The sequence below is a fragment of the Sceloporus undulatus genome, chromosome 4, assembly GCF_019175285.1.
Source record: "Sceloporus undulatus isolate JIND9_A2432 ecotype Alabama chromosome 4, SceUnd_v1.1, whole genome shotgun sequence".
In the NCBI taxonomy this organism is placed as follows: domain Eukaryota; kingdom Metazoa; phylum Chordata; class Lepidosauria; order Squamata; family Phrynosomatidae; genus Sceloporus; species Sceloporus undulatus.
In genome coordinates this window covers 226,890,353-226,914,403 of record NC_056525.1, presented here as the reverse complement: position 1 = coordinate 226,914,403, position 24,051 = coordinate 226,890,353, and the positions used below count along the sequence as shown (strand labels likewise).

Sequence of the window (24,051 nt, the reverse complement as noted above, 5' to 3'; positions counted from 1 at the left end):
CCAGGAGCTGCGGTCTGATTGGTTCCTTGGGCTGCTCACGTGACCAGCAAAGACGCTCCCTGGAATGAAGCGCCCTTCGAAGTTGAGAAACCAAGAGAAGGACTCGCTTAGGATGCAGCTAGCATCCTAAGAAGGGGATCGGAGAAGGAAGGGTTTGGTGGCAGTCCCTGCTGTCAGCCAAAAAAAGCAGGGACTGGGCTGGCAGAAGGAGCTCCAGCTGCTGCCCAGATGTGTCCAAAGTGGCAGGAGGGAAGGCAGGTAAGCTCAGCGGTGCCCTTGGTCCTCTAGGGGCATCTTCCAACAGAGACATCGCTCGCACCCTCCTGGCCCTCTTTCTTCTTCTCTCTCTCTCCCTCTCATTTTATTAGACGAACGAGGTTGGTTCTATGGAGTGCATGGAAAGACAGATAGATGATAGATAGGATAGATATAAGTTGGTTCTATGGAGTGTGTGTGTCTGTAAAGATAGACAGACAGACAGATACAATCGGAGTTAGTTTTATGAAGTGTGTGTGTCCTTAAAGACAGACAGACAGACAGATATGGGAGTTGGTTCTACGGAGTGTGTGTGTGTGTGTGAGAGAGAGAGAGAGAGAGAGAGAAAATAGCATCCGAATTGGTTCTGTGGAATGTGTGTGCGTTTACACACAGAGAGTATATCGGAGTTGGTTCTATGGAGTGTGATGTCTGTGTGTGTGAGAGAGAGAGAAAGAGAGAGAGAGAGAGTTTAAAAATAGGTAGATATCGGAGTTGGTTCTATGGTGTGTGTGTGTGTGTGTGTGTGTGTGTGTGTGTATCTCGACGTTGGTTCCTATGGAGTGTGTTTATTTGTGTGTATGTATATATGTGTGTGTATATACATATATACACATACACACAGAGTATATCGGAGTTGGTTCTATGGGGTGTGTGTTTGTAAAGATAGATACGATAGATATAATCGGAGTTGGTTCTATGGTGTGTGATGACTCTGTGTGTATGTTTAAAGATAGACAAATATTGGAGTTGTTTCTATGGAGTGTATGTGTGTGTGTGTATATATACACACACACACACACACACATATATATATATATTGGACTTGGTTCTATGGAATGTGTGTATTTGTGTGTGTGTGTGTGTGTGTTTATCCTATATATATATGTGTGTGTGTGTGTGTGTATACACACACACACAGACAGACACACACACTGTATATGTATCAGAGTTGGTTCTATGAAGTGTGTGTGTGTGTTTATACACACAGTATTTCGGGGTTGCTTCCGTGGAGTGTGTGCGTTCACACTCACACTCACTCCACAGAACCAACTCCGAGATATATAGATATAGATATGCTCTCTTTTGTTTTTATCCTGTGTGCAGTGCTGTTGTGTGCCTTCAAGCCCATTCTGACTTGTGGCAATCCGAAAAGGCTGAGAGTGTGTGACTTGCCCAAGGAGAAGCTTACTGGGGAAGCCAGCCCTGATCTCCAGAGTCGCCTTTCAATGCTTAAACCACTTGGGGTGGTTGTGGTTGTGTGGCTTCAAGCTGTTTCCAGCCCAGGGCAACCCTGTCATGGGGAGGTTGTGGTTCCCCCCCCCCCTTTTTCCTGAGGCTGCTGAAGAAGCCAGTGGAGCTTCGAAAGCTTGCATCTTGCATTTGGTTGGAGAAAGGTATCACAGTTTTGTGGATTTGAGATGTGATTGTACTCTTTGTTACATGGTCTAGGCTACCCCTGGATATGATTTGTGAGGCTGAGAGAGTGTGACTTGCCCAAGATCACCCAGGGGCTTTTCACGGCCGACCCTGATCTCCAGAGTCGTAGCCCAATGCTCAAACCATTACACAACATTTATGTTGTGGTTGTGTGCCTTCAAGTTGTTTCCGACTTATGGTGACAAACTTTATCAGGATTTCATCCCTCTGCACCTTGTTGTTGGAGAGAGATCTTGTCGCCCCTTTGAGACCAGCTGAAAGAAAGAAGTTGGCAGCATGAGCTTTCCAAGACTAAAGATCCAAAACACACTGCAGAAACAACTTGCTTTTCCACTCCAGTAAATGCATCCGAGGAAGTCAACTTAAGGGCCAAAACACCCTGCAGAAATTATCCACTTTGAGATTGCTTTAGCTGCCCTGGCTCAGTGCTGGGAAATCCTTGGGATTTGTAGTTTAATGTGGCACCAGAACACTCTGAGAGAGAAGGTTAAATGTTTCATAAAACTACAGTTCCCAGAATTTCATAGCATTCAGCCATGGTAGTTAAGGAGGTGTCAAACAGGATTATTTCTGCAGGACCTTCAATCAACTTCCTCAGAATCATTTGGTGGCATGGAAAGGCAGGTTGTGTGCCTTCCTTTCCGACTTAAAAGTCTGAGACCATGTGACTCACCCAAGGTCACCCAGTGGATTTTCCAGCCTAGTGGGGATGCCAACCCTGATCTCCAGAGTTGCAGTTCATAAACCACTTGGTGGTGGTGGTGTGCCTTCATGCCCTTCCCAACTTATAGCAATTCTAAAAGGCTGAGAGTGTGTGACTCGTCCAAGGTCCCTGTCTAGCGGGGAAGCCAACCCTGCTTTCCAGAGTCTCAGCTCAACAATTAAACTACTTGGGTGTGGTTGTTGTTGTGTGACTTCAAGCCATTTCTGACATGTGGTGACCTGAAGGTGAACCTATCGTGGGGTTTTCTTGGCAAGATTTGTTCAGAGGAGGTTTGCTGTTGCTGCCATGTGAGGCTGAGAGAGTGTGACTTGCCCAAAATCACTGAATGAGTTTAGCTGGATTTGAACCCTGGTCCCAAGAGTCATAGCCCAACACTCAAACCACTACACCATGCTTAGTTGGAAGTATATCACACTTTCTTACTTTCAAGCAAGTGCGCAGAATGGCAGATGGGTATATCCTTAGCATTTCACGCTCTATGCTAATTTACCAGCTTTTTTTAATGAGGATTATCAAAATCCATTTAAAAATCAGGTTACGGTACTGGCTTCTTTTCTTTGCTTTTATTTTTAGATGTTGGTTGCAACTTGAAGGCACACAACCTTGAACAGAAATCCAGGACACACACATCCACACTACAGACATAATGGAGCATTCTGGTGCCACAACAAACTACCATTCCCAGAATTCCATGGCATTGAGCCATTGCAGTTAAAGTGGTGTCAAACCGAATTATTTCTGCTGTGTGAATGCAGCCTTGGGAGGGGATGTTTCACTGAAAGTGTTAGAATTTCCTTTGGAGTAAGTACACTCAGTATTTTTTTAAACAATTCTGTTTATTGGATTTTATACAAATAAAAAGTATTAAAACAAATAGTACAATGTCTCCTTACTTACTTATACACACTCATATACTTAATATTACAGACAACATAACATAACATAAACATAGCTAGCACTCATTCCACATCCATTACTTCCTTGAATTGCTTGTTCTCTGAGGTTTTGCTTGTTTTGTTATATAGTTTATCCTATTTATGACCTTGAATTTGTACACTCTAAAAATAAATTTTCTTTCAAAATTTGGTAATATTTACCCTTCATTTCCTACTCCATTAAGTCCCGACAGAGAGAGAGGTGTAGATCTTTAAAAGAAAAGAAGAGAAATTAATATTCAATTGATTCTATTCCCACTGTTGCTATCTAACCCCATATTTTAGCCATATATAGCAAGACCTTTTCCTAGTCTTTTAACAACTTCTGTGCACTCAGTATTTTGGTGTCAGTGGATCAACATTAACCTCTGCCTTGGGGGTTTAATTATTTATTATATTTATACCTTGCCTTTTTCTCAAAATGTAATTCAGGGTTCAGGAAGAAGACACTTTCAGGTTTTTTTATACATGATTTCTGTGGTAGAGTTGCCCAGCCTCATTTACAGAATCATCCAGGGAATTCAGATATGGTAGTCCTCAGGTTGTAACTTCCAACTTTCCCCACCATTTATTTTCTCCCTTTTTTCTTTTTCTTACCTGTTGAAAAAATCTAATAAGCAGGGAAAGATGGGAAAGCTCCATAGATCCAATCACATGCCACTTGTAGGAGCTGTCCGCTTCAAAACACCCTGGTTTGCTTGATACCTTTCCCAAACCATATGCAAGCTCTACACTAAACATATCTAAGAATAGCCATGTTGGCCATGTAGCAAAGTACAATTACACCAAAAATCCCCAAAAGCAATACTTTTATTGGATGAAGCAAAATGCATAAAATACATGTTGCAAGCTTTCAAAAGTTTGAAAGTTTGCAACCTGTATTTTATGCATTTAACTTTTATTCATTAAAAAAACCCAGAAATTAACAAGACAAATGTAGATCAACAGCAGAAAAGCATTGGCAAATGCTTACATAGAACATAGGGCATGAGTTATGTTATCCTGATCTTGAAATACAAAGTAAATTTCCCTGCAATTATTTTTTCTATTAGGTTAATCCTTTCCAAACAGAATCATAGGTCGATAGAATATGACTTCTTTCCTCATTAATTTGATTTACATAGGAAATAAATGGGAACCATGTTACCATGGTTTATTTTATGCATTTTGGTTGACCCATTAAAGCTATCACTGTTTTGTGAACTGCGGATGTTATTGTAATTTCTACATCAGTTATCAAATACCCTAAAGGCATCAGATGCTGTATGATCTCAGATGTTAAGCAGATTCATCCTTGGTTAGTACTTGGATGAACAACAGGTGCTGTGGGCTTTATTTCAGGGAAGGAATTGGCAAAAATACCTCTGAGTATTCCTTGCCTGACAAAACCCAATAAAATTCATCCAGTTGCCATAAGTTGATGAGTGACACAAAGGCACAACACACACACACATATGTAATCTCCTCATATGAGTTGCGTAGTCTCTACATTTCAGTTATTAAGCAGAACTTTTTGAAACCCTGTTTATATGTAAATTTGCTGGTCTCTATGTTTTGCATATAATGTAATCATAAACTGATCAAGGGATATCTTGATAAAAATGTGTATTATTAATTGTTAGGAAATGGACCTGGTGTTGTGTGTGCTGGTGCTGACAATTTAATTTACAATAAGAACAAAACAAAGGTTTTGACCTATAGCACCTAAAATCCTTACAATTTGTTTCACATCATCTTCCATGAAAAATGAGCCAAACCCAGCAATTTTCTAAAAATGCTCCAGTTTGTGGATCATTCTCCAACTTGCACAAAAGGATATCATCTGTAAATATCACATTTGGTCAAAACTTGTTCATAGTATGCATATTAAAGCCCCCCCCCAAAAAAAAAATTACAGAAATGATTTTTTATTGTGTTTGTTTGGAAGGTACTGTCAGTACTTAGTGGGTCCCAAATGTTACTATGGGCTTTGCTTCATTAAATAACCTCAAGCTTGCCAACAACAATGGAGCATGTTGGACTTGGAAATTAGCCCACAGGTGAGGAGAACAGGTGAGTCCAATCTACCTTTGTAGTTCTTTTGTTCAAGGACCACTGTTCTGAGGTCTGACATGGAATACCCTGGGCATAGATTAGAAAGAGAAACTGCAGAATTGGAATTCATCCAAACTACAGTCCCTCAGCAATGGATTGGACAGAGACAATGACTTCCTAGCTCACTACACATGTTTCAACACAATCTGACCCCATCTTCATGGGTGCATCTTACACTCATCTATTCTCCTCACCTGTGGGCTAGTTTCCAAGGCTGGAGTGGTCTTGCCATTCTTTTTCATATCCAATGGCTGTGTCTTTGTCCACAAATGGCCATTGTTAAAATTGGACTTGTCACCATTTCCATGCCCAAAAGATTTTGAATTTGAATCAACATTCCCACATACCTTTGGCATATATATGTCTGTCCCTGGCTTCCACTCCACGAAAAGCATCTGAAGAAGTAGACTGAAGTCTATGAAAGCTCACACTGCCAACTTCTTTCTTTCAGTTAGTCTCCAAAGGTGCTACAAGATTGCTCTACATACTTCAGTATCTACTGTTACACTGTGGTATGAAACATTTTTTAAAAATAAAGAAGTTTCTTGTAATTTACAAAAGACACAACTTGACACAGAATGTGAGGGACTGACTAACATTGATACAGTAAGCCATTTTTGAAGTATTATTAATGTAAGTGGAAGCTCTTGTTCCTTGCTGGATCGGTGCATATTAATAGCTCAAGTCTATATGTGTTTATGGTGTAGTGGTTTGAGTGCTGGACTACACCTCTGGAGACCAGGGTTCAGTTCCCTGCTTGGCCATGAAACCCACTGGGTGACCTTGGGCAAGTCACATGCTCTCACCCTCAGAGGTTAGCAATGGACAAATCTTGCCAAGAAACCCCCATGATAGGTTCACCTTCAGGTCACCATAAGGCAGAAATGGCTTGAAGGCACACAACAACAAATGATATTTTGTTCAATGGGACATACTGCCAGGTAATTGTGCATGAGATTTCAGCCAAAATGTTACATTATGTTTAAAAGGATGTTGAATCAATGGTAAAGAGAAAACATAACAAACCTGTAGCTAGAGTAATAAAGAATGCTATTGTTTTAATTATATGCCAATAATAAATAACCTAAAGGCATCAGATCCTATCTGATCTTGGAAGCTAATCATGGTCAGCCCTGGTTAATACTTTGATGGGATTCCACCAAGGAATATCAGCTGCTGTAAACTATATTTCAGAAGCAGAAACTGGCAAAAGCACCTCTGAGTATTCCTTGCCTATGACAATCCTGTTAATGGGGTCAGCATAAGTTGACAGGCAACCTAAAGGAGAGACAGAGAGAGAGAGAGAACTAGCAGTTAAAAACTGTTATTTGTTTGTTTAATCACATGAAATAGTTCAGACAGAGATAAGCAGATATGGCTTGGCTCTAGTTAATGAACTTCGCTAAATGCCATGGTGCATAACTTCACCCTCTTGCTGTACTTCTAAATAAAAAAATACTAAAACTTTTATTTTTATCTTGCTTTTCTGTGACAAGACAATCAAAGTGGCTCACAAAACATTAAAATATCTTCTAAACAAGCACTTCCCAAGAACTGTCTTTGGCTGCATCCTCACTGAAGAAAAAAATCCAGTTTGACACCACTTTAACTGCCATGGATCAATGCTGTGGAGTTCTAGGAGTTGTAGTTTGTTGTGGGACTTGAGCCCTCTGACAGAGAAGGCTAAATGTTTCATAAAGCTACAGTTCCTGGAATTTCATAGCATTCAGCCATGATAGTTAAGGAGCTGTCAAACAGGATTATTTTTTTCAATGTGGATGCAGCCTTTGACTCAGAAGAATGATCAGGAGAATTGGCTCAAAAGGTGGGTAAGGCAACCTACCTAACCTGTTACCTAACCCATCAAGTTGGGTAGAGAAGTAGTCACCAAAGAATGGAACTTTGCTAGAATGATTCATAGTGTGAAAACTGGGTGGAATGCTGGATTTAGAATAGAGGATAGCTGGATTGAGATCTATATGTCACCCTGGCCTATCCTACAAGGTTGGTTGTGAAAATGTAAAGAAATTACATTAAGAATTTTGCTGCCATTTCAGTTGGGTTGTGAATCCACTCCAGGTTTTAACCCAGGCTTTAAAATGAGTTTTCAAAGCTGCTGAATCCTGTTCCTAAATGAGTTCAGAACTTTGTATAGTTCCTTTCAAGCTAGCCCAAATCAATAATGGATTCACTGTTCTACTGACATGGGAGCCACCAGTCTTTACAGGTAACACTTTAGGGCATAAAATATGGATGAGTACAGAATTTAGTGGCAGAAAAGTGAATGAGACCTATTCCAGACTGCCAAAGTAAAGCTGCTTCGGGTCTCTTTGGAGGTATGCTGTTTAAATGATGCATGGATCCTAAGAATCCGGAAGCTGCACCAAAAGCTGCACTCCGGTGCTTAGGAATGGAGTGTGGCTTTGGCACGACCTCCGGACTCTTAGGACCCATGCATCATTTAAATAGCATACCTCCAAAGAGACCCGAAGCAGCTTTATTTTGGCAGTCTGTAACAGGCCTGAATCAGTAATATTAAAAAGGTAAGTAGAGGTTAAAAAAAAACATGCAGAGAAAAAGGGAGGGGTTTTTCTCCTATTTATTATTATTATTAACCTTTATTTATGAAGCGCTGTAAATTTACACAGCGCTGTACATGCAATCTTTTTAGTTAGACGGTTCCCTGCCCTCAGGCTTACAATCTAAAAAGACATGACACAGAAGGAGAAGGGAGTGGTGGAGGGAAAGGGGGTTTATTTGATAATTTAATTTAGGGCAGGGATGGGGAACGTGGCCTAGTTGTTTTTGAACTGCAAGTCCCAAAATCCTACACTACCAGCTACACTAACTAGTGATGCAGGGAGCTGTAAGCAGAAAACATCTGAAGGGCCACATGTCTAGACTTGCTGTTCAATGTTCTAATCTGTATGGATGGCCTACCTTTACTATGTGAGTAAAAATACATGATCATACTAGTTGGGGTTTGGAGAGGTTGGTGTCAAAACATCCAGAGTGGCCAAATTCCCTGCTTCAACAAATAAGAACCATATCATCTCTACCAAAACATCTTTAGATGTTGTTGAGCTGCAATGCTTAGCATTCCTCATTATTCATTGGCTTTTGTATTAGAGCTGCTGAGAGATCTGTTCAGCAACCTCTGGTCACATAATTCCCACCCTTTCCCTAAGAATCTGAAAATCCAACTCTCCTGTGTGTCTTAGTCTCATGATCACAGTGGCTAGAAATCTTCCCACATTTAAAAGCAAAACAAGAAACAGTTCTCATGATCCTGAACTTATGATCCTGAACATAGTAGTTTCACACATGCACAATGCATTGATAAGGAAAGATAGGTCTACTTCTTGGAATATTAAGGGAAATAATGAATCCCTAATGCTTAGTTAGTTATCGCTTTGCCCCAGACTTACTTTTCAAATTTAATATGAGCTATTTCCCTAGGAGAAAGGAGACGGTTCCTGCTGATAGCTGAAGGATGAAGTCACCACCTTGCTGCATGTCCCTTTCTTCAGGGCCATCTGGAGAGGAACTGGATGAGAGCACATCTTTGGGATCTTTTGAGTCCAGTGTCTTCTGTAGTGAGGAAGCGCGAGGATCCTTGCTGCCACAGGTAGCCCCATCTCTGGACTGCATCACCATCAACGTTGGAGGGGCCCGCTTTGTACTGTCCCAGAAAAAGCTGTGCTGCTATCCCAATACTCGCCTGGGCAAGTTGGCAGTGGTGGTTTCAGCTACCCAGGATGTTGCCTCCAGCCTCTTGGACCTTTGTGATGATGCCAACTTGATGGAGAATGAGTATTTCTTTGACCGAAGCTCTCAAGCATTTAGCTACATCCATAATTATTACCAGACTGGACGGCTACATGTGATGGATCAGCTTTGTGCACTTTCCTTCCTGCAGGAGATACAATACTGGGGACTGGATGAGCTCAGCATTGACTCTTGCTGCAGGGACAGGTGGGCCCTTTTTTAATAGTAGGCAATAATCCAGTGGGGTATTTTAAAATTACCATGAATCAAGGTGTCTTGGGAACTCTTTTCAATCAGGGGTGAGAGGAAGGCCCTCTGCACAGAAATATTGTTTTTCTTTATTATATATTCCCTTCTTTAAAAAAAACACAGATGAAAGTTGAGTAGATTAAAACCTAGGCTCTTGGAGGTTCATACTATGAGTCAAACTATTACAGGTCTGAATATGTATTTTACTGGTGGTGGTCATCCCCTTGCAAGAAAGGGGTGAACGTTGTCCCTTTCCCAGTATGGCAACACTGTGTCCTGGTTTTGTATTGCTCATATATTTTAGCATATTTATTTGTAAAACTTTCACAGCTTTGTTGATTTCAAATAGAAACTCAAAGCAGTTTACAACAACAACATTAACCTACAATGAAAAAAACTGCAAAATACAATGAAGAGCCATCAGAAAAATTCAGCACCGTATCGGCACAAAGCAAAGCAGTTTATTTAGTTATTTAAATATTTATAGCCAACTTTATATTCAATAACATTCATGAAAGGTACAATCAATACAATTTAAAGCAAGGTACAAAGTATACACATAAAAAGATCCACAGCAAATCTAGCTATGGGCCCGTACAGACAGGCCACAATAAAGCTGCTTTGGGTCACTTTGGAGGTATGCTATTTAAATGTTGCATGTGTCCTAAGAGTCCGGAAGCTGTGCCAAAGCCATGCTCCAGTCCTAAGGACTGGAATGTAGCTTTGGTGTGGCTTCCAGACTCTTAGGACGCAAGCATCATTTAAACAGCATACCTCCAAAGTGACCCAAAGTAGCTTTATTTTGGCCTGTCTGTACAGGGCCAAAGATCACTTAGCTTCTTTGTAAAAAGAGCTGCATTTTAACTTGGCTCTGAAATGAAGCCAACATGTGCACTAGCAAAGGCGGGGTACAGGCCGCCGCCAGTAGGTCCACAGGGGAGCCGGAGCCTTCACACGGCCCGACTCCCGCGCGGACCGAAAAAGAAGCTCCAAAATGGAGCTTCTTTTTCCGTCGCGTTTGCGACGTAGCGAGGCGCCAGGGGAGTGCTCGCTATGTCACAAGCGGCGTGACGCGTATGGACGCCCAGTGTCCGATACGCAAAGATGGCGCCGGCCATGTAGAAGGGCCGGCGCCATCTTGTACGGACGGAGTCCGTACTAGGCCCAGACGCCCCTTTTTTAAAAGACGCCCCTTTTTTAAAATGGGACGTCTGGAGGACATCCCAAATGGCGGTGCAGAAAGCACCAAAGTCTCTAAGGGGAGCGTATTCCATAGCAGTAGAGCCACAGCACAGAAGGCCATTTTTAATGTCTTCACATAATGTATTGTTATATAAGGAGAAGCACTCCTTAAAATATCAAGTGTTAAGGGCTTTAACTATCATCACCAGCACCACAAACGCAGACCTGAAGCATATTGGCAGCGAGTTCCTGTAAAATCATTGTCTTAGATTTTCTATGTAGTGCTGCCACCAGTCTCCTTAACACATACTTCACATGTTCCATATCATCTTCAGAGGCAGCCCTGCATAAAGCACTTTGCAATAGATTAGATGGGAAGTTCCCAGTGTATGAGCAGCTGTGACCAAGTTATACCTGTCCTAGAAAAGGCAGAGCTGGTGGACCAACTGAGGTCTGGTCTAAGAACCATGAGCTACAAAGTAAACCTAGATTTCCAGTGGCATATGTATATCAATGATTGTTCTCAGACTATACATCTGCTCCTTCAGAAGGGTTAGGAGGTAGCCTGTTTTAAGCCATAACTGGATGAAGGTCAAGGCCTTTCCAAGAGTTCCTTTGATGCAGAACACTGACGCATGTTATTGCTACATAATAACCTTTATTGGTGGTAAATGATGCAGCAGCTGCTACACAGCAGACAAGCATTCTAGCTATTTCCTAGGTGGGAACCAAAATTCCCACACAGCTAATTGTAAGACTGGGTTCCCAAGCTAATTCACACCAAACTATCCTCAGCCACCAATCAAATTCCCATTTGCTAGCAATATAGGGCATGTGTATTGGTTTGCACCCCTCTCAGGAATAAGCCAACGGAAAATTAACTTCCAAGGTTTATATAGTGCACAAACACAAAGAAAATCAAATTCTGCAAGCATGATTCCACCTTCCCCCCACCCACCCAATAGCTATCATAATTGTACAAGCAGGTTAGCAACAGGAAAATTCACTCCCCCAGCCCATTCGTAGCCTTTATGCTTTTTCAGACCGCTAATGCAAAAAGTAGGTCACTAGTACAAATTCATGCATGCTAATAGACAGCTGCCAACATTTGGCCATGATGCTGACAATTGACTCTAAAACCCATCAGTCATGGGGCAGAGGCCCACCTCTCTGAACAACTTCAGCCAAAACATGTGTTGAGCTAATTAACAAGAATAGCTGATCAGTTTTTTTAAAAAAAATTAAAAAATCACACCGAAAGGAAAAATATAAGCATCACTATTATTTACATCCCATCTTTTCCCCAAACCTGGGACTCAAGGTGGCTCACAATTTAAAAAAATATTGGTAAAAACATACAAAGGTCAACATTAAAATAGAATGAAACTATTCACAGTATTAAAACAATGTAAATCATTCACTTATAATGGATAAGAGACAGCTATAGACCATGCTATTATTGGTGGGATACAGACTGCCCCTTTCCCCGACAGATTGGGGCCTGAGCTGTGACAGCGGCAGCCCCGGAGGCCCCGATCCGCCGGTTTTCCAGGCCTTGGGGAAGCGACAGAACGCTGTTTCCCCGCGGCCTGGAAAGGGGTGTCCTTGGGAGACATGCCCCAAGGACACTCTCCACAGTGGCAGGGAGTGCATGTAAAGGCCGCACCAGCAATACGCGACGTGAAAGGAGCTCTGTTTTGGAGCTCCTTTTGGTGCTGCTGAAAGGGTACCAGTATGTAACGGCTGCATCGCAACACGGCCGTTACGTCAAAATGGCAGCGCCCATGTAGACAGGGTGCCACCATTTTGACATACTCAGTACGTACTAGGGTTAGGGAGCGTCTGAAAAGGATGCTCCTAGGCAACCCTAGCACGTACTGAGTATGTACTTTTTGGCCCATCTGTACAGGACCATAGTCTACCCACCTACTGAAATACTGAGATCCCAGGATTCATTTGGAAGCTGCTAAGTAACAGGGTATCCCACTGGCAAGCTGAGATATGGTTATCCCTTATTAGCTTAGTAAACTAGCTAGCCCTAAAATATGGTAGCCCCTTGGGATTTTGTGTGATATGTGTGCATTTGCATAGGATGTGTGTCAGGGATAGTGGGGCCTATTGCAATTGAGTCTTTTATGTGTTTTATCCAATTTGTCTGTGGTGTGACAGCATCACAATTCAGCTATCTGTCTTTTCCATTTCTTCTGCATGTTCACTTACAGTTTTTGTTGTCGTTGACTGCCTTGTACAGGTACTTCAGGCGGAAAGAACTGAGTGAATCCTTAGATATAAAGAAAGATGCTGAAGAACTGGATACCCAAAATGAGGAAGAGGACTTCTCTGGGAGCCTATGTCCACGTTTTAGGCACAAGCTTTGGGAAACATTGGAAAAACCTGGATCTTCCGTAGCAGCCAGGACTTTTGGCACTATCTCCATGGCTTTTGTCATTATCTCTATTGCCAACATGGCCCTGATCTCAGTGGAACTAAGCTGGCTGCCTCAACATTCCCTAGAGATCCTGGAATATGTGTGCATTGCCTGGTTCACAGGAGAGTTTGCCCTTCGCTTCCTTTGTGCATGGAATAAATGCCATTTCATTAGAAGGGTAGCAAACATCATAGACTTGGTGGCCATTTTGCCCTTCTACATTACACTGATAGTGGAGAGCTTGAGTGGCAGACACAGCTCCCAAGAACTGGAAAACATGGGCCGCATTGTTCAGGTGCTGAGGCTGCTGAGAGGTCTGCGCATGTTGAAGTTGGGCAGGCATTCAACAGGTAAATCCTTATGGTGTGTTGCAGCCTCTTGGGAAATAATGCTTTGTTTACTTTTATTAAATTATTTGCATCATGCCCTCTATCCACCTTGGGTCATAATTAGCCATCATGGGAGAAAGGTTAGGTACAAATAAATAAAATAAATATCTAGAGATCTGAGGGCACTGTACAATAAAACCAATCTGACAGATTTAAAACTCTGTAAATAATAAACATTGTTTTAAATTACTAAAAAAGGTTTAATAAATTAAAAGAGATTAATACAGGTTATAATAGTTTAAAACAATTTCAACCCATGTACATGTGAAGAGTTGTATAAAATTTAGAGAATAGGGAGTTGAAGATTTAAGGAAGTTAAAAGAGAAGCATCATTTAAAAAAAATGACGAGTGATCATGAAGCCATGAAATAGGGGTGCTCTTAGTAGCCAACAAGACTTTGAAGTTGCCAAGACATTGGCTGTGCACATTTCCCAATATAATCCCCAAATCAAGGAAAATAAAGATGTGTATGTTCTGTTGCCCTCAAAAAAGTTGCATGTTCACAAACCCCCTATACACACTAGCCTTAAAGGCCAGGTTGGGGACGGAGTTGGGATGAAGCATCTACACAATGCATGCCCCAGATCTGCCCTAGGGTGGCGTGATGCCACACATCACACTGCATGGCACAGGGTGCTCCTCCAGTGTTGCCTCCACACAATGCAGCACCGAAGGAGCTCTGTTAAGTCACACCACCACAGCTATTGCACCCTTTTTGCGGCTCCTTTTTGCTCCCTGGAAAGGCTAGATTGGGACCACAGTGTGCAGTTGCTGTGGCCCCAATCCTGCGAAAACGGAGGCACCTGCAGGCCACCCCTTAGGGGCGGTCTGCACAACCCCAGAGAAGTGGTATCTTCATGAGCCTTTGGCTGGCTGAATGTTCAGAACAGCTCAGAGATATGCAACATGCCTTATCCCAGCTTTCTACAAGGCCTAGTAGCAAACCTTAAAGACAAGAGATGACTGAAGAGGCATTTCTACCCACAGTGCCAAATTTGGAGTGGGATGTAGTGATGAAAACAACTATTTCCAAAGATATTGCACCTAACTAGATTGGGTTGTCCTGCTCTTCTATCTTACTTGCATACCCCCCAACATTTCACAAATGAAAGCCGGGTTGAAATACATGAGGCCAAGCAACATGAGATTGTGGTCAAGATGGCAATAGATGTTATTGAGAAGGAACACATAAACTAGGAGAGCCTCTGGCAGTTTGCTTTTTACTAAGCCTAATGGAAAGAGCAAGATTAGACCCCTGCCTCTCCTCACTGCTGAATTAACTGAGTACAAACTACTTTTACATTTAAACTCAGTTTGCAGCAATTGAAGTAAACAATGGCATAACATAAGAGGAGAAGAGAGAAACTGGGGCATTTTAAAAGCTGAAATTAATCTGAACTCTCCCTGCACAGCCAAGACAATTGGAGGCAATGTTATTGCCCTGTTGTTGATGTCTGTTTTTGTACTGAAGTTAATGGCTCTTTTATAAGCATTAGAAAAACCATTTGTTGTTGTTAACTGCCCTTGAGTCGATTTCATCTCATGGCAAGCAACTCTGTGGATAAGACATCTCCAGGATTCCCTGTCCTCCACTGCTCTGTCCTCCTGTAAATTCATACCTTTGACTTTCCTAATTGAGTCTTTCTAGCATGCAGTCTTCTTCTCTTACTACTTCCCTCCACTTCCCCTAGCATTATTGTCTTTTCTAATGTTTCATGGCTTCTCATGATGTGGCCAAAGTAGCCTCAGTTTGATCAGCTTGGCTTTCAAGGAGATTTTAGGCTTGATCTGTTCAGGGACACATTTATTTGTCTTTTTGGCTATCCTCAGCATTCTCCAGAGAACCATATACCATATATACTCAAGTATAAGTTGACCCCATGTATAAGTTGAGGGCAGGTTTTGGGGCCAAAAGTATGGACCCATGGATAAGTTGGGGGCAAAACCTAAGGGCATGTAAGGGATGAAGAAAAGGAAAATGATGCCAAAGAACTTACAAAAGTTATGCAAAAACAGGCATAACTGTTTGTGCTCATCCTAAAGCCTGGATGGATGAGAGAGTAGAACAGAATACACTCTTCAGTTTCACCAGGGAATGGTACCTTTTTAAATTAGTTCAAGTATAGTACATACATTGACTCATGGATAAGTCAACTTAGGTTTTTTGGGTCAATTTTTTGACTAAAATTTCTAGACTTATACATGAGCATATACAGTAATCACTTAGTCCAGCAGATTCATTTGAAGATTGCCCAGTTCTTTCCCCCCACTCTTTCACAAGTGAATTCAGCATATGTTGTCAGGTGAACTCTTTACACAGAGGGTTCAGTCAAGCCCATGGGGTTTCATCATTGCTCTGTACCTTAGGGTCTGAGTTATGCTCACTTCTGTAGCTTTGCAATGCATGGAAACGTTGCTAAAGGCAGATATGACCTCTTCCAATAATGCTTATCCTTCATTGCTATTCTTCTTTGGCAAAGATTTTTACATGTCTTAGGACCCACAAAGGACCCACACTATACGTTTATATCACTGTTATTCCACTTCACTTCAATTGTCATGATTTCATCCTATGGAGTCCTAGGATTCCCAGTTGAGTGGTGGGGGCGGGATTTAGAATTTCAACCATAGTGCTCTACTAGTTATATAGAATACACATCCCAGGATTCCACAGGATGGAGCCTTGGCATTTAAAGTGGAATCATAGTGTTACTATAATTGTGCAGTGTGAAAGGACTCAAAATCCCCTATAACTGTTTGCCAATAATAATGGACTGCTGTTACATAGCTGTCAATTATATTTCATCATCTTATTTGTCTTTCCTTTCCTGAAATGTCAAACTATCATAGAATTTCTAACAGTACACATACAAGATCTCTTTAGATTACCTTGGAAGCTGTATGTCTACATAACATATATATTTACACATTACTTTACACATTCCAGTGAAGAACTGACAGAGAATTCTCAGGGAATGAGAAGGTGGAAAACATCCTTAAAAATATTGGTTTCCATCATGGAAGGGCTGAGATATGTAGACAAGAACTGAGGACTATTAGGGTCATTCAGACTGTCTAACTCTATTACTACAGCCCTCTCTGGGGCTTTTTGACTCTTCAGTGCAAAGAGTTGTTGCCCTTCTAACACACACGACTGTGTGTGTGTTATATTTCATGCAAAGAAAACATTTTCATACATTGAAAGTTAACATTTTGACCACAAGGATATACTTGAAAAACATGTAGAAAAGCAGATAGTCATTTGGTTGGCCTGTAATGGTATGGTCCAGAATTAAAGGTTAGCAATACATCTACTGGCTCCAGGCCTCACATTGATGAATCAAATGAGATATGTTAGAAACTCCTTTTGCCTACCCCTGCTATCTTTAATTTCCATTCTCTTGCTATATTAGCCACTTTGGTTTTCTGCCACTTTCAGAGCAGTTATCCTGGTATCATCAGTCTATTATTATTGAATACAAAAAGGACTCTCATTTGAAAACATTTGCCTGGAGGGGCTGTCTGTATGAGCATCAGCGATTCTCAACAGTTTGCAAATTGAGAATACATTCTGTTCTGTTCAGGAATTCAATTAAACTTTCCGATTGGAAAAGCATAGTTGTACAAATATGTTTCACTGGTGGACTGAAAATGTTGCCTTGGATTAATGTATTACTATACATTCCTCCACTTCCTTGACTGGAAAAAAGTTCCAGAGAAGTACTTCTAGATTCAATTTCTTCTGCATGAGAAAGCATTGCTGACCTATGGTGTCTTTGTAATACATTATTGTTGGAAGTCATCAATCTACTTCGCTGCTCAGTATGGGATACAGCTACAGCATCCCTGATATGTCAATACAGCCTCTGCTTATATGCCTCCATTGAAAGTGCACTGACTACCATATGAGGCAGTCTGTTCCCCTTGCTGTTAGGACATTTTGCCTAATATTTAGCTGAAATCTGCATTCCTCCAATTTCCACTTTCTGAAGATTCAAGGCCACTGGAGCAACAACTTGCTCCCTTTTCTGGAATATAGAATAGGAAAATCTAAGCAGAGCTAAAATGGAGGTAAGCAGCCACTCCCATAAAGCAGAAGACTCCTAACAAAGCAAATTGAACCTATCGCCAAATGGTACCCTCCATTTTAGGTAAAACCTCAGCTTTCTCTCTCCACATTCCAACTTTGAGTTACTTTTTCTGTCAGGGTTTACAGCCTGTTTCCTTGAACCAAACTCTGAAATATCTGATTCCAAAACAAAGAGTGTCCTAGCTATTGACTTCCCTTTGGCTGCCACTAATGAATTATAATTTGACCACCTGTGAACTATAGCTTTTTGTGGGTTTTTCGGGCTATGTGGTCATGTTCTAGAAGATTTTCTTCCTGACGTTTCGCCAGCATCTGTGGCTGGCACCTGTGAACTGTTAACCAGCAATCTACCTAACAAATGAGTAGTCAACCAGTAGCTCTAATGTATTTCCAGAAATCTTCCATTTAGTGTCTTTTCATTAAATTTTACTTAATCTCATCTGGCACAAAGACAAGAAGATGAGGAAATGAAATTTAAATCAGTGGTGACAGTGGGAGCAAAGAGAGAAATCATTCTTCCTGGCTGCTTAGAATTAATTTTTACTGATGTTAGGTGAGTTGGCAAGTGGTGAGTGGAAGCATGTTATGTGCATCATCAGCAGCAAATTCATTTATCATCACTGATAGCTGATATTTTCATTAATGATTGATATGTATTCATGAATACTTAAGGCATAATACAGTTCTGTCAGGGGAAATCTATTTATGGAAAGAGGTATTGATAAAGAACTCAACAAAACACTTTTGTCCTTCCATTTTTTCCTTCTTGCTGCATTGTGGACTATTATCCAGAATAGAGGGAGACCGTGTATGCCTCCTCCTTACCTGTGTGTTTCACTCATTTAAGAATACATTGTGCTCTAACCACAATGTGATGTACTTCTTTGCTAATTTCATTCTCTAGAAAAGCAATGAGTAGTTTTATGAATTTACTTCCCACTGTGAGAGGTTGTTGAAAATGGTTCAGTTTTCAAAAACAATTTGCAGTTCAGGACTTATTCTTTACGAAATATATATATGTGCCATTTTGCAGAATAAGTCCGAAACTATAAAAGATCCTCATCAGTCTATGATTCTTCTCATCAGGGTTTCCTAATGAGGAACATGTTTTTCATCCATTTTTTAAATTTTAAAATATTTTAAAATATTTTTATTGTTCCCTAACTATAATTATGTTACTGGTTCAAAAAGCAACTATAAAGAGAAGTAGAAAGTAATAGAGGGGTACCCTTTCTTTTCTGGGGGGCTTTTTGATCTGAATGTTGCTATACATTGAGTGTGGCTGCAGTCCTATGTAAGCATAAATTCACGTTTGAGGTGCAGCATATATAGGTCAGCACAAGAGATCATCTGTTGGCCACAGACAAGAACTCTCATACGTAAAAACTGGGAAAGCTACAGGCTAAGCAGCAGTTCTTCAGGACATCCGTAGTGTTCAAGACAGAGCCTAAACCAACAGATTAAACAGCCAACAGTGTGATGCTGCTTTAAAAGGGCAAATGCTAATGTGGATTATGCTGAAGTACTGCATCTAAGACATGGGAAGAAACTGTCCTATTTTACTGAGTGCTGGTTGACTCCCAGCTAATGAAGATACTGAATCTGAGTTTTTACTTCAGCCATTAAGGAAGGACTGATTTTTTGTGGTGTCATAAAAATTGCACTCTGGATTTCTGAAAGCTTCTTGTATTGATTGAAACTTTGTGTCCTGGTTCTGCCTATCTTCTCCGTGCTAAATTTGGTCTGTTCCCTTCTTAAAATACAGATATTTGCAATTAGGTGAATGAAAACGCTTGGAGATACTTTGTGTCAAAGTGTTGAGAAGGATTTTAAATATCCTTTATTGTTTCAAAAGATATATTTTCAAGAATGTTTGAACACTTTCTGTTTTAAATATTTCGTATTAATTTTAATAATTATTTCTTTAACAATTAACCAAGACTCTCCAGTACCCCTACACTACTTTACTGCCCTCAGGTCTGATGGAGAATCTTGTCTTGTTTCCAGCATTGAAGCAAAATCCAATTACTAGTTGGTTTGTGTCTATTATATTGATAGGGTTGCCAACTGCTCCTTTGCCTCAAGTGGTACTAAGTCTTGGGCTGAGCCTACTTATAAATTCTCACCAGTATCTTATATCACCTTTTGCTTAATGTAACTGTACATAAGCTTAGCTAGGCAGCAGAGGTACCAGGAAAGGCCATTTCTGAATTACAAGGATGCATATCAGGACACCTACAAGAGTTCCCAATGTGCACCAGGACTGATGCGCATCAGTGTACAATGTGCGTCAGGCACTTTGACACCTCTGCTACATTGTAATGTAACAGGAACCCTCTACTAGATATGAGTATTGCAAAACTGACCAGCTCTAATTCCTGCATATGTAAATCCACAGATAAAGATGTAACTCCTATAAATGATTTGGGTCTTTATTCATAGTGCCAGTCTGAAGGCCACTGGTAGTGCAATGTGATATTTAAGAACACTGTGATTTCATTTTCATTTTTCATGATGGCAAGACATGGGTGGAGGGACAGGTTAAGAAAGAAATACCTGCTTAGCACAGACCTTCTCTGAAAATGTGCAGTTTATGCCTCCTTCAATGAGAAGGAAAGAAAGATAAGGCTACAAAGCATCAGAGAAATAGAACTTTATTAATAATGTCAGTAAACATATTAATAATAAAAGCAGTTGACCTCTAGAATAAGCTGCCTAAGACATCTGTGGAATTACCTTCTAGGAAGACTTTCAGAAAATAATTGGCCAGATAAGCACAGCATATTCTAAAAGACAAGTTTGTTTGTTTTTGTATTAGTGGTAGATCCATCACACTCCCTGCTTGTTGGGAAAATAACATACAATGAAGCCACTACCAACACCCTTCTGTCCTTCCTTGTTCTGAATTTTTTCCCTTGTGCTCATCGTGACATCCATGACACTCTTCATTCGCCATACTCTTTGTTGTTTGGGCCCAGTGTGGCATAGTGGTTTGAGCACTGGACTAGAACACTTGAGACCAGGGCTCAAATCCCAGCTCAGCCATCGAAACCTTGAGGAAATCACACACTCTGTCTCAGATGAAACTTGCCAAGACAACCCCATGATAGGTTTGCCTTAGGGCTGCCATATGTTAGAAATTATTTGAAGGCACACTACCACAACAACAATGGTTTGTCATCACAACTTCACTGGCTACTGGTTTGTTTGCAGGCACAAATCAAGGTGTCTGTTATAACTTATAAACCCCTCCATAGATCAGACTAGCCTATCTGAAGAACTGAATCCTTCTATATGAGCTGCCTAAAATTTAAAATCCATGAAAGCTTTTTCTTGCTACTACCATCTGCACAGATACAATTGGTGAGGACTTAGGAGACAGCCTGCTTGTTGACTGTTTCCACACTATGGAACTCTCTGCCACTAGAGAGTAGGTTGGCCTCCTCCCTGCTATCCTTCCACCAGCAAGTAAAAGATTTGTTATTGTAACAAACATCTGATGGCTAAGTGGCTACGAAGAAAGTTCTTTAATGGGGTCTGTGCTGCATTTTCTTATTCTTGTCATGGTTCTAAATAATTTTATATTATTTTAAAGTATTGTGTTTTAATCGGGTCACTTATTCTGATGAATTTTTTAAAACTTATTACTAATTTTAAACTTTTATTGCTAATTTTAAATTCAGGAGGCAGCATATGTAGTGGTTTGAGCATTGCACTAGAACTCTGTAGAACAAGATTTCAAATTGCTGCTCTGCCACTGAAACCTACTAGGTGACTTTGGGCCAGTCACACCCTCTCAGCCTCAGAGGGAGACAAAGAAAAAACCCCTCTGAACAATTCCAAGAAAGCCCTTGGATAGGGTCACGTTAGGGTTGCCAAAGTTGAAAATGACTTGAAAGGACACAACAAAAACAAATTTGTTTTAATTCATGTTGTGAGCCACTGTGACTCCCATTTAGGAGAAAGGCAGGTTAAAAATCTAAATGAATAAATGTATGGTGATAAGAGGTAGGTCAGACAGAGAGAAAGAGATTTTCCCAAGATCATCAAGTGAGTTTAATGTCTCAATAGGGTTTAAAACCTGGACCTCCTGAGCCTCAGTCCTGCATTCTGATCACTTAACCATACTGGATCTCAGAGAAAACTGAGTCAATCTCTCACAAAGGAAACCAGTAAGTGAGCGTAAGTACAAACTGAAATTCTCTCTTGTGTTCCAGGTCTCCGGTCTCTTGCAATGACAATTGCACAGTGCTATGAAGAAGTTGGGATGCTTCTGCTGTTCCTCTCTGTAGGCATCTCCATCTTTTCAACAATGGAGTATTTTGCTGAGCAAGGCATCCCTGGTACAACATTCACAAGTGTGCCCTGTGCTTGGTGGTGGGCTACAACTTCCATGACCACAGTTGGCTATGGAGACATTAGACCAGATACAATATCTGGCAAAATAATTGCATTTATGTGCATCTTATCAGGAATACTTGTCCTGGCTTTGCCAATAGCCATCATCAATGACCGCTTTTCAGCCTGCTACTTTACACTGAAGATAAAGGAAGCAGCTCTTCGGCAGCGGGAAGCCTTGAAGAAACTGACAAAGAATATGTCCAGTGACTCTAATATTAGCATAAACTTGCGAGACGTATATGCTCGAAGTGTCATGGATGTATTGAGGCTAAAAGGCCGAGAAAGAACAAGTACTAGGAGCAGCGGTGGTGATGAATATTGGTTTTGAATTTTTTTAAAATATATATTTTATAATATATGTCTGTAATTGTCTGATAGCTTTGAGGGCACAACATTGAATATAAGGCTAACAATCTTTTAATATGCTTAAATTTGCTTCTCCAAGTTGCTAAGTATATAACAACTAGCATAGGCCAAAGTCACACTGAAAACAAAAACTCAGGGTAACATTGACTCCAAATTTATTATCTGTTCTTGGCAGAGCTGTCCAGCTAGAACAGGACTTCAAATATTTGGCTATAATTATTTTAAGCACATTCCAATATGCAAAAATAAAGTGTTAATAAATGAAAAATTGTCTTACATTTTGTTATGAATTTTGAAAGAGTTTCAAATTGTTGCAGTTTAATGGAATTAGGAGAATCTGCCTATCTTCCTGAAAATATGAAAAGGGGGTAAAATAATAGATACCTTAGAAGGTTTGTAATGCTGCTGTCCTTCTGTATTACGTTTTTATAGTTATAAAAAGAGCTAGAACAAGTTAAAATTGCTATGTCAATCTTTTCACCATGCTAATGGCTTCTGTGATATATCAGCACTAGCCAGTTCTTTACATGATCTGTACTGACATATACCATAGTAACTTCCATACAGCCCATATGAATCCTCTCTGTGGGATTTCCTTTGCAGGAACCAGACATAGAATTTGGTCATAACTCCCAAGTAAGTATGCATTGGATTGAAGTTTATATAGCTTAAACAATAAAAAACAGAGACATACTGAGAGAGAAAACCCAGAGTCAGCCAGACTTTGAAATGAATATTAGGGGAGTAAATGCACCACTTTATAAGCAATGAGATAAATCCAGACTGCCTGTACTGTGAACTGGAGAGTTTCCATTCATGGAAAATGCCAAGATCCAACAGAGACTTTTTTCTGGACGAAGGCGATTTTCACCCCTTCCTCTGCAGTCTGCCCTTTCTATAATCTCTAACACTGTTCTGCAAGGGTCTGGTACAGGGGAGGAGGATTTGGCACAAACTATGTGCCTTGCTTCTTCCAACATAAGTGGAACTTGGCTGAGTACAACTGTGGATCCAACCAAGTATCATTTGCCTTTTGCTAAGAAATATTCCTAGAGAAAAAGTCTGATGGACTTAGCAGCTGGTGGTGCTATTTTTGAAGAAAGTAAATAAATGTGTTTAATTTTTATTTATTTTTTACAAAAAACTGCTTGAAAATATTTTTATGTACTCTGTTATGGGCACCACAGGGTCTCTGAAATTCTTTGTCACAACTGAGATTTTCAGGTCACATAAGTTGGAAAAAAACTTGTGCAATATAAACAAAGAACTGAAAAATGAAATAGAAACACAGAAGAGCAAACAGACATTTCATACAGACAATTGAGACTACATGAGCCTCCCTTATTTACAGAGGCAATTACAAGTTGCCTTTTCATCTATCTAATGTTGGGATTTTGGTGTTTACACTAGCAAAGTACAGCTGTTTTGGCACTAAGCTGATTTCTGTTGAAAGAACTGGAAACCAGAAAAAGAAAACATTATTGTTTCTGGAAAATAATTCCAGAAGAGATAGATCAGAAACTGGAAGGAGCCCTAATTTAATTACAAAAGTCCATAAAACTGGATTCCATGAGTATGTGTTCTGGCAGCCATTATAGAGACACATGACTGTTTCTTCTAGAGAAAAGAAAACAACAATAAACATGTTGGAGAAACAGCAGGAAGGAAGTAAAACCAAATAATTGCAATCTACATATCAACAAGTACTGTAGTTCCTTAGAAGGACAAG

General features: G+C 40.5%; 1 protein-coding gene across 3 annotated transcripts; it reads left to right on the top strand.

The window, feature by feature from the left end:
• Nucleotides 1–76: 76 nt before the first annotated feature.
• On the top strand, nt 77–23,227 carry KCNV1 (potassium voltage-gated channel modifier subfamily V member 1). Of its 3 annotated transcripts, none has more exons than XM_042464243.1 (4): nt 77–258; nt 8,908–9,423; nt 12,899–13,425; nt 21,773–23,227. In XM_042464243.1, the coding sequence occupies exons 2-4, from the start codon at nt 8,942–8,944 to the stop codon at nt 22,282–22,284; spliced, it is 1,521 nt and encodes a 506-aa protein (XP_042320177.1). In that variant the 5' UTR covers nt 77–258; nt 8,908–8,941; the 3' UTR covers nt 22,285–23,227. The 3 variants fall into 3 exon arrangements, with proteins under 3 accessions (XP_042320177.1, XP_042320179.1, XP_042320178.1); XM_042464245.1 differs by having other exon boundaries at nt 125–258; nt 8,979–9,423; XM_042464244.1 differs by lacking the exon at nt 77–258 and adding an exon at nt 3,166–3,220.
• Nucleotides 23,228–24,051: the final 824 nt, after the last annotated feature.

Coding starts and splice junctions, on each gene's coding strand:
- KCNV1 (XM_042464243.1), top strand. CDS start 8,942: ATGAAGTCACCACCTTGCTGCATGTCCCTTTCTTCAGGGCCATCTGGA. Junction 9,424..12,898: donor GACTCTTGCTGCAGGGACAG/GTGGGCCCTTTT, acceptor TGCCTTGTACAG/GTACTTCAGGCGGAAAGAAC. Junction 13,426..21,772: donor GTTGGGCAGGCATTCAACAG/GTAAATCCTTAT, acceptor CTTGTGTTCCAG/GTCTCCGGTCTCTTGCAATG.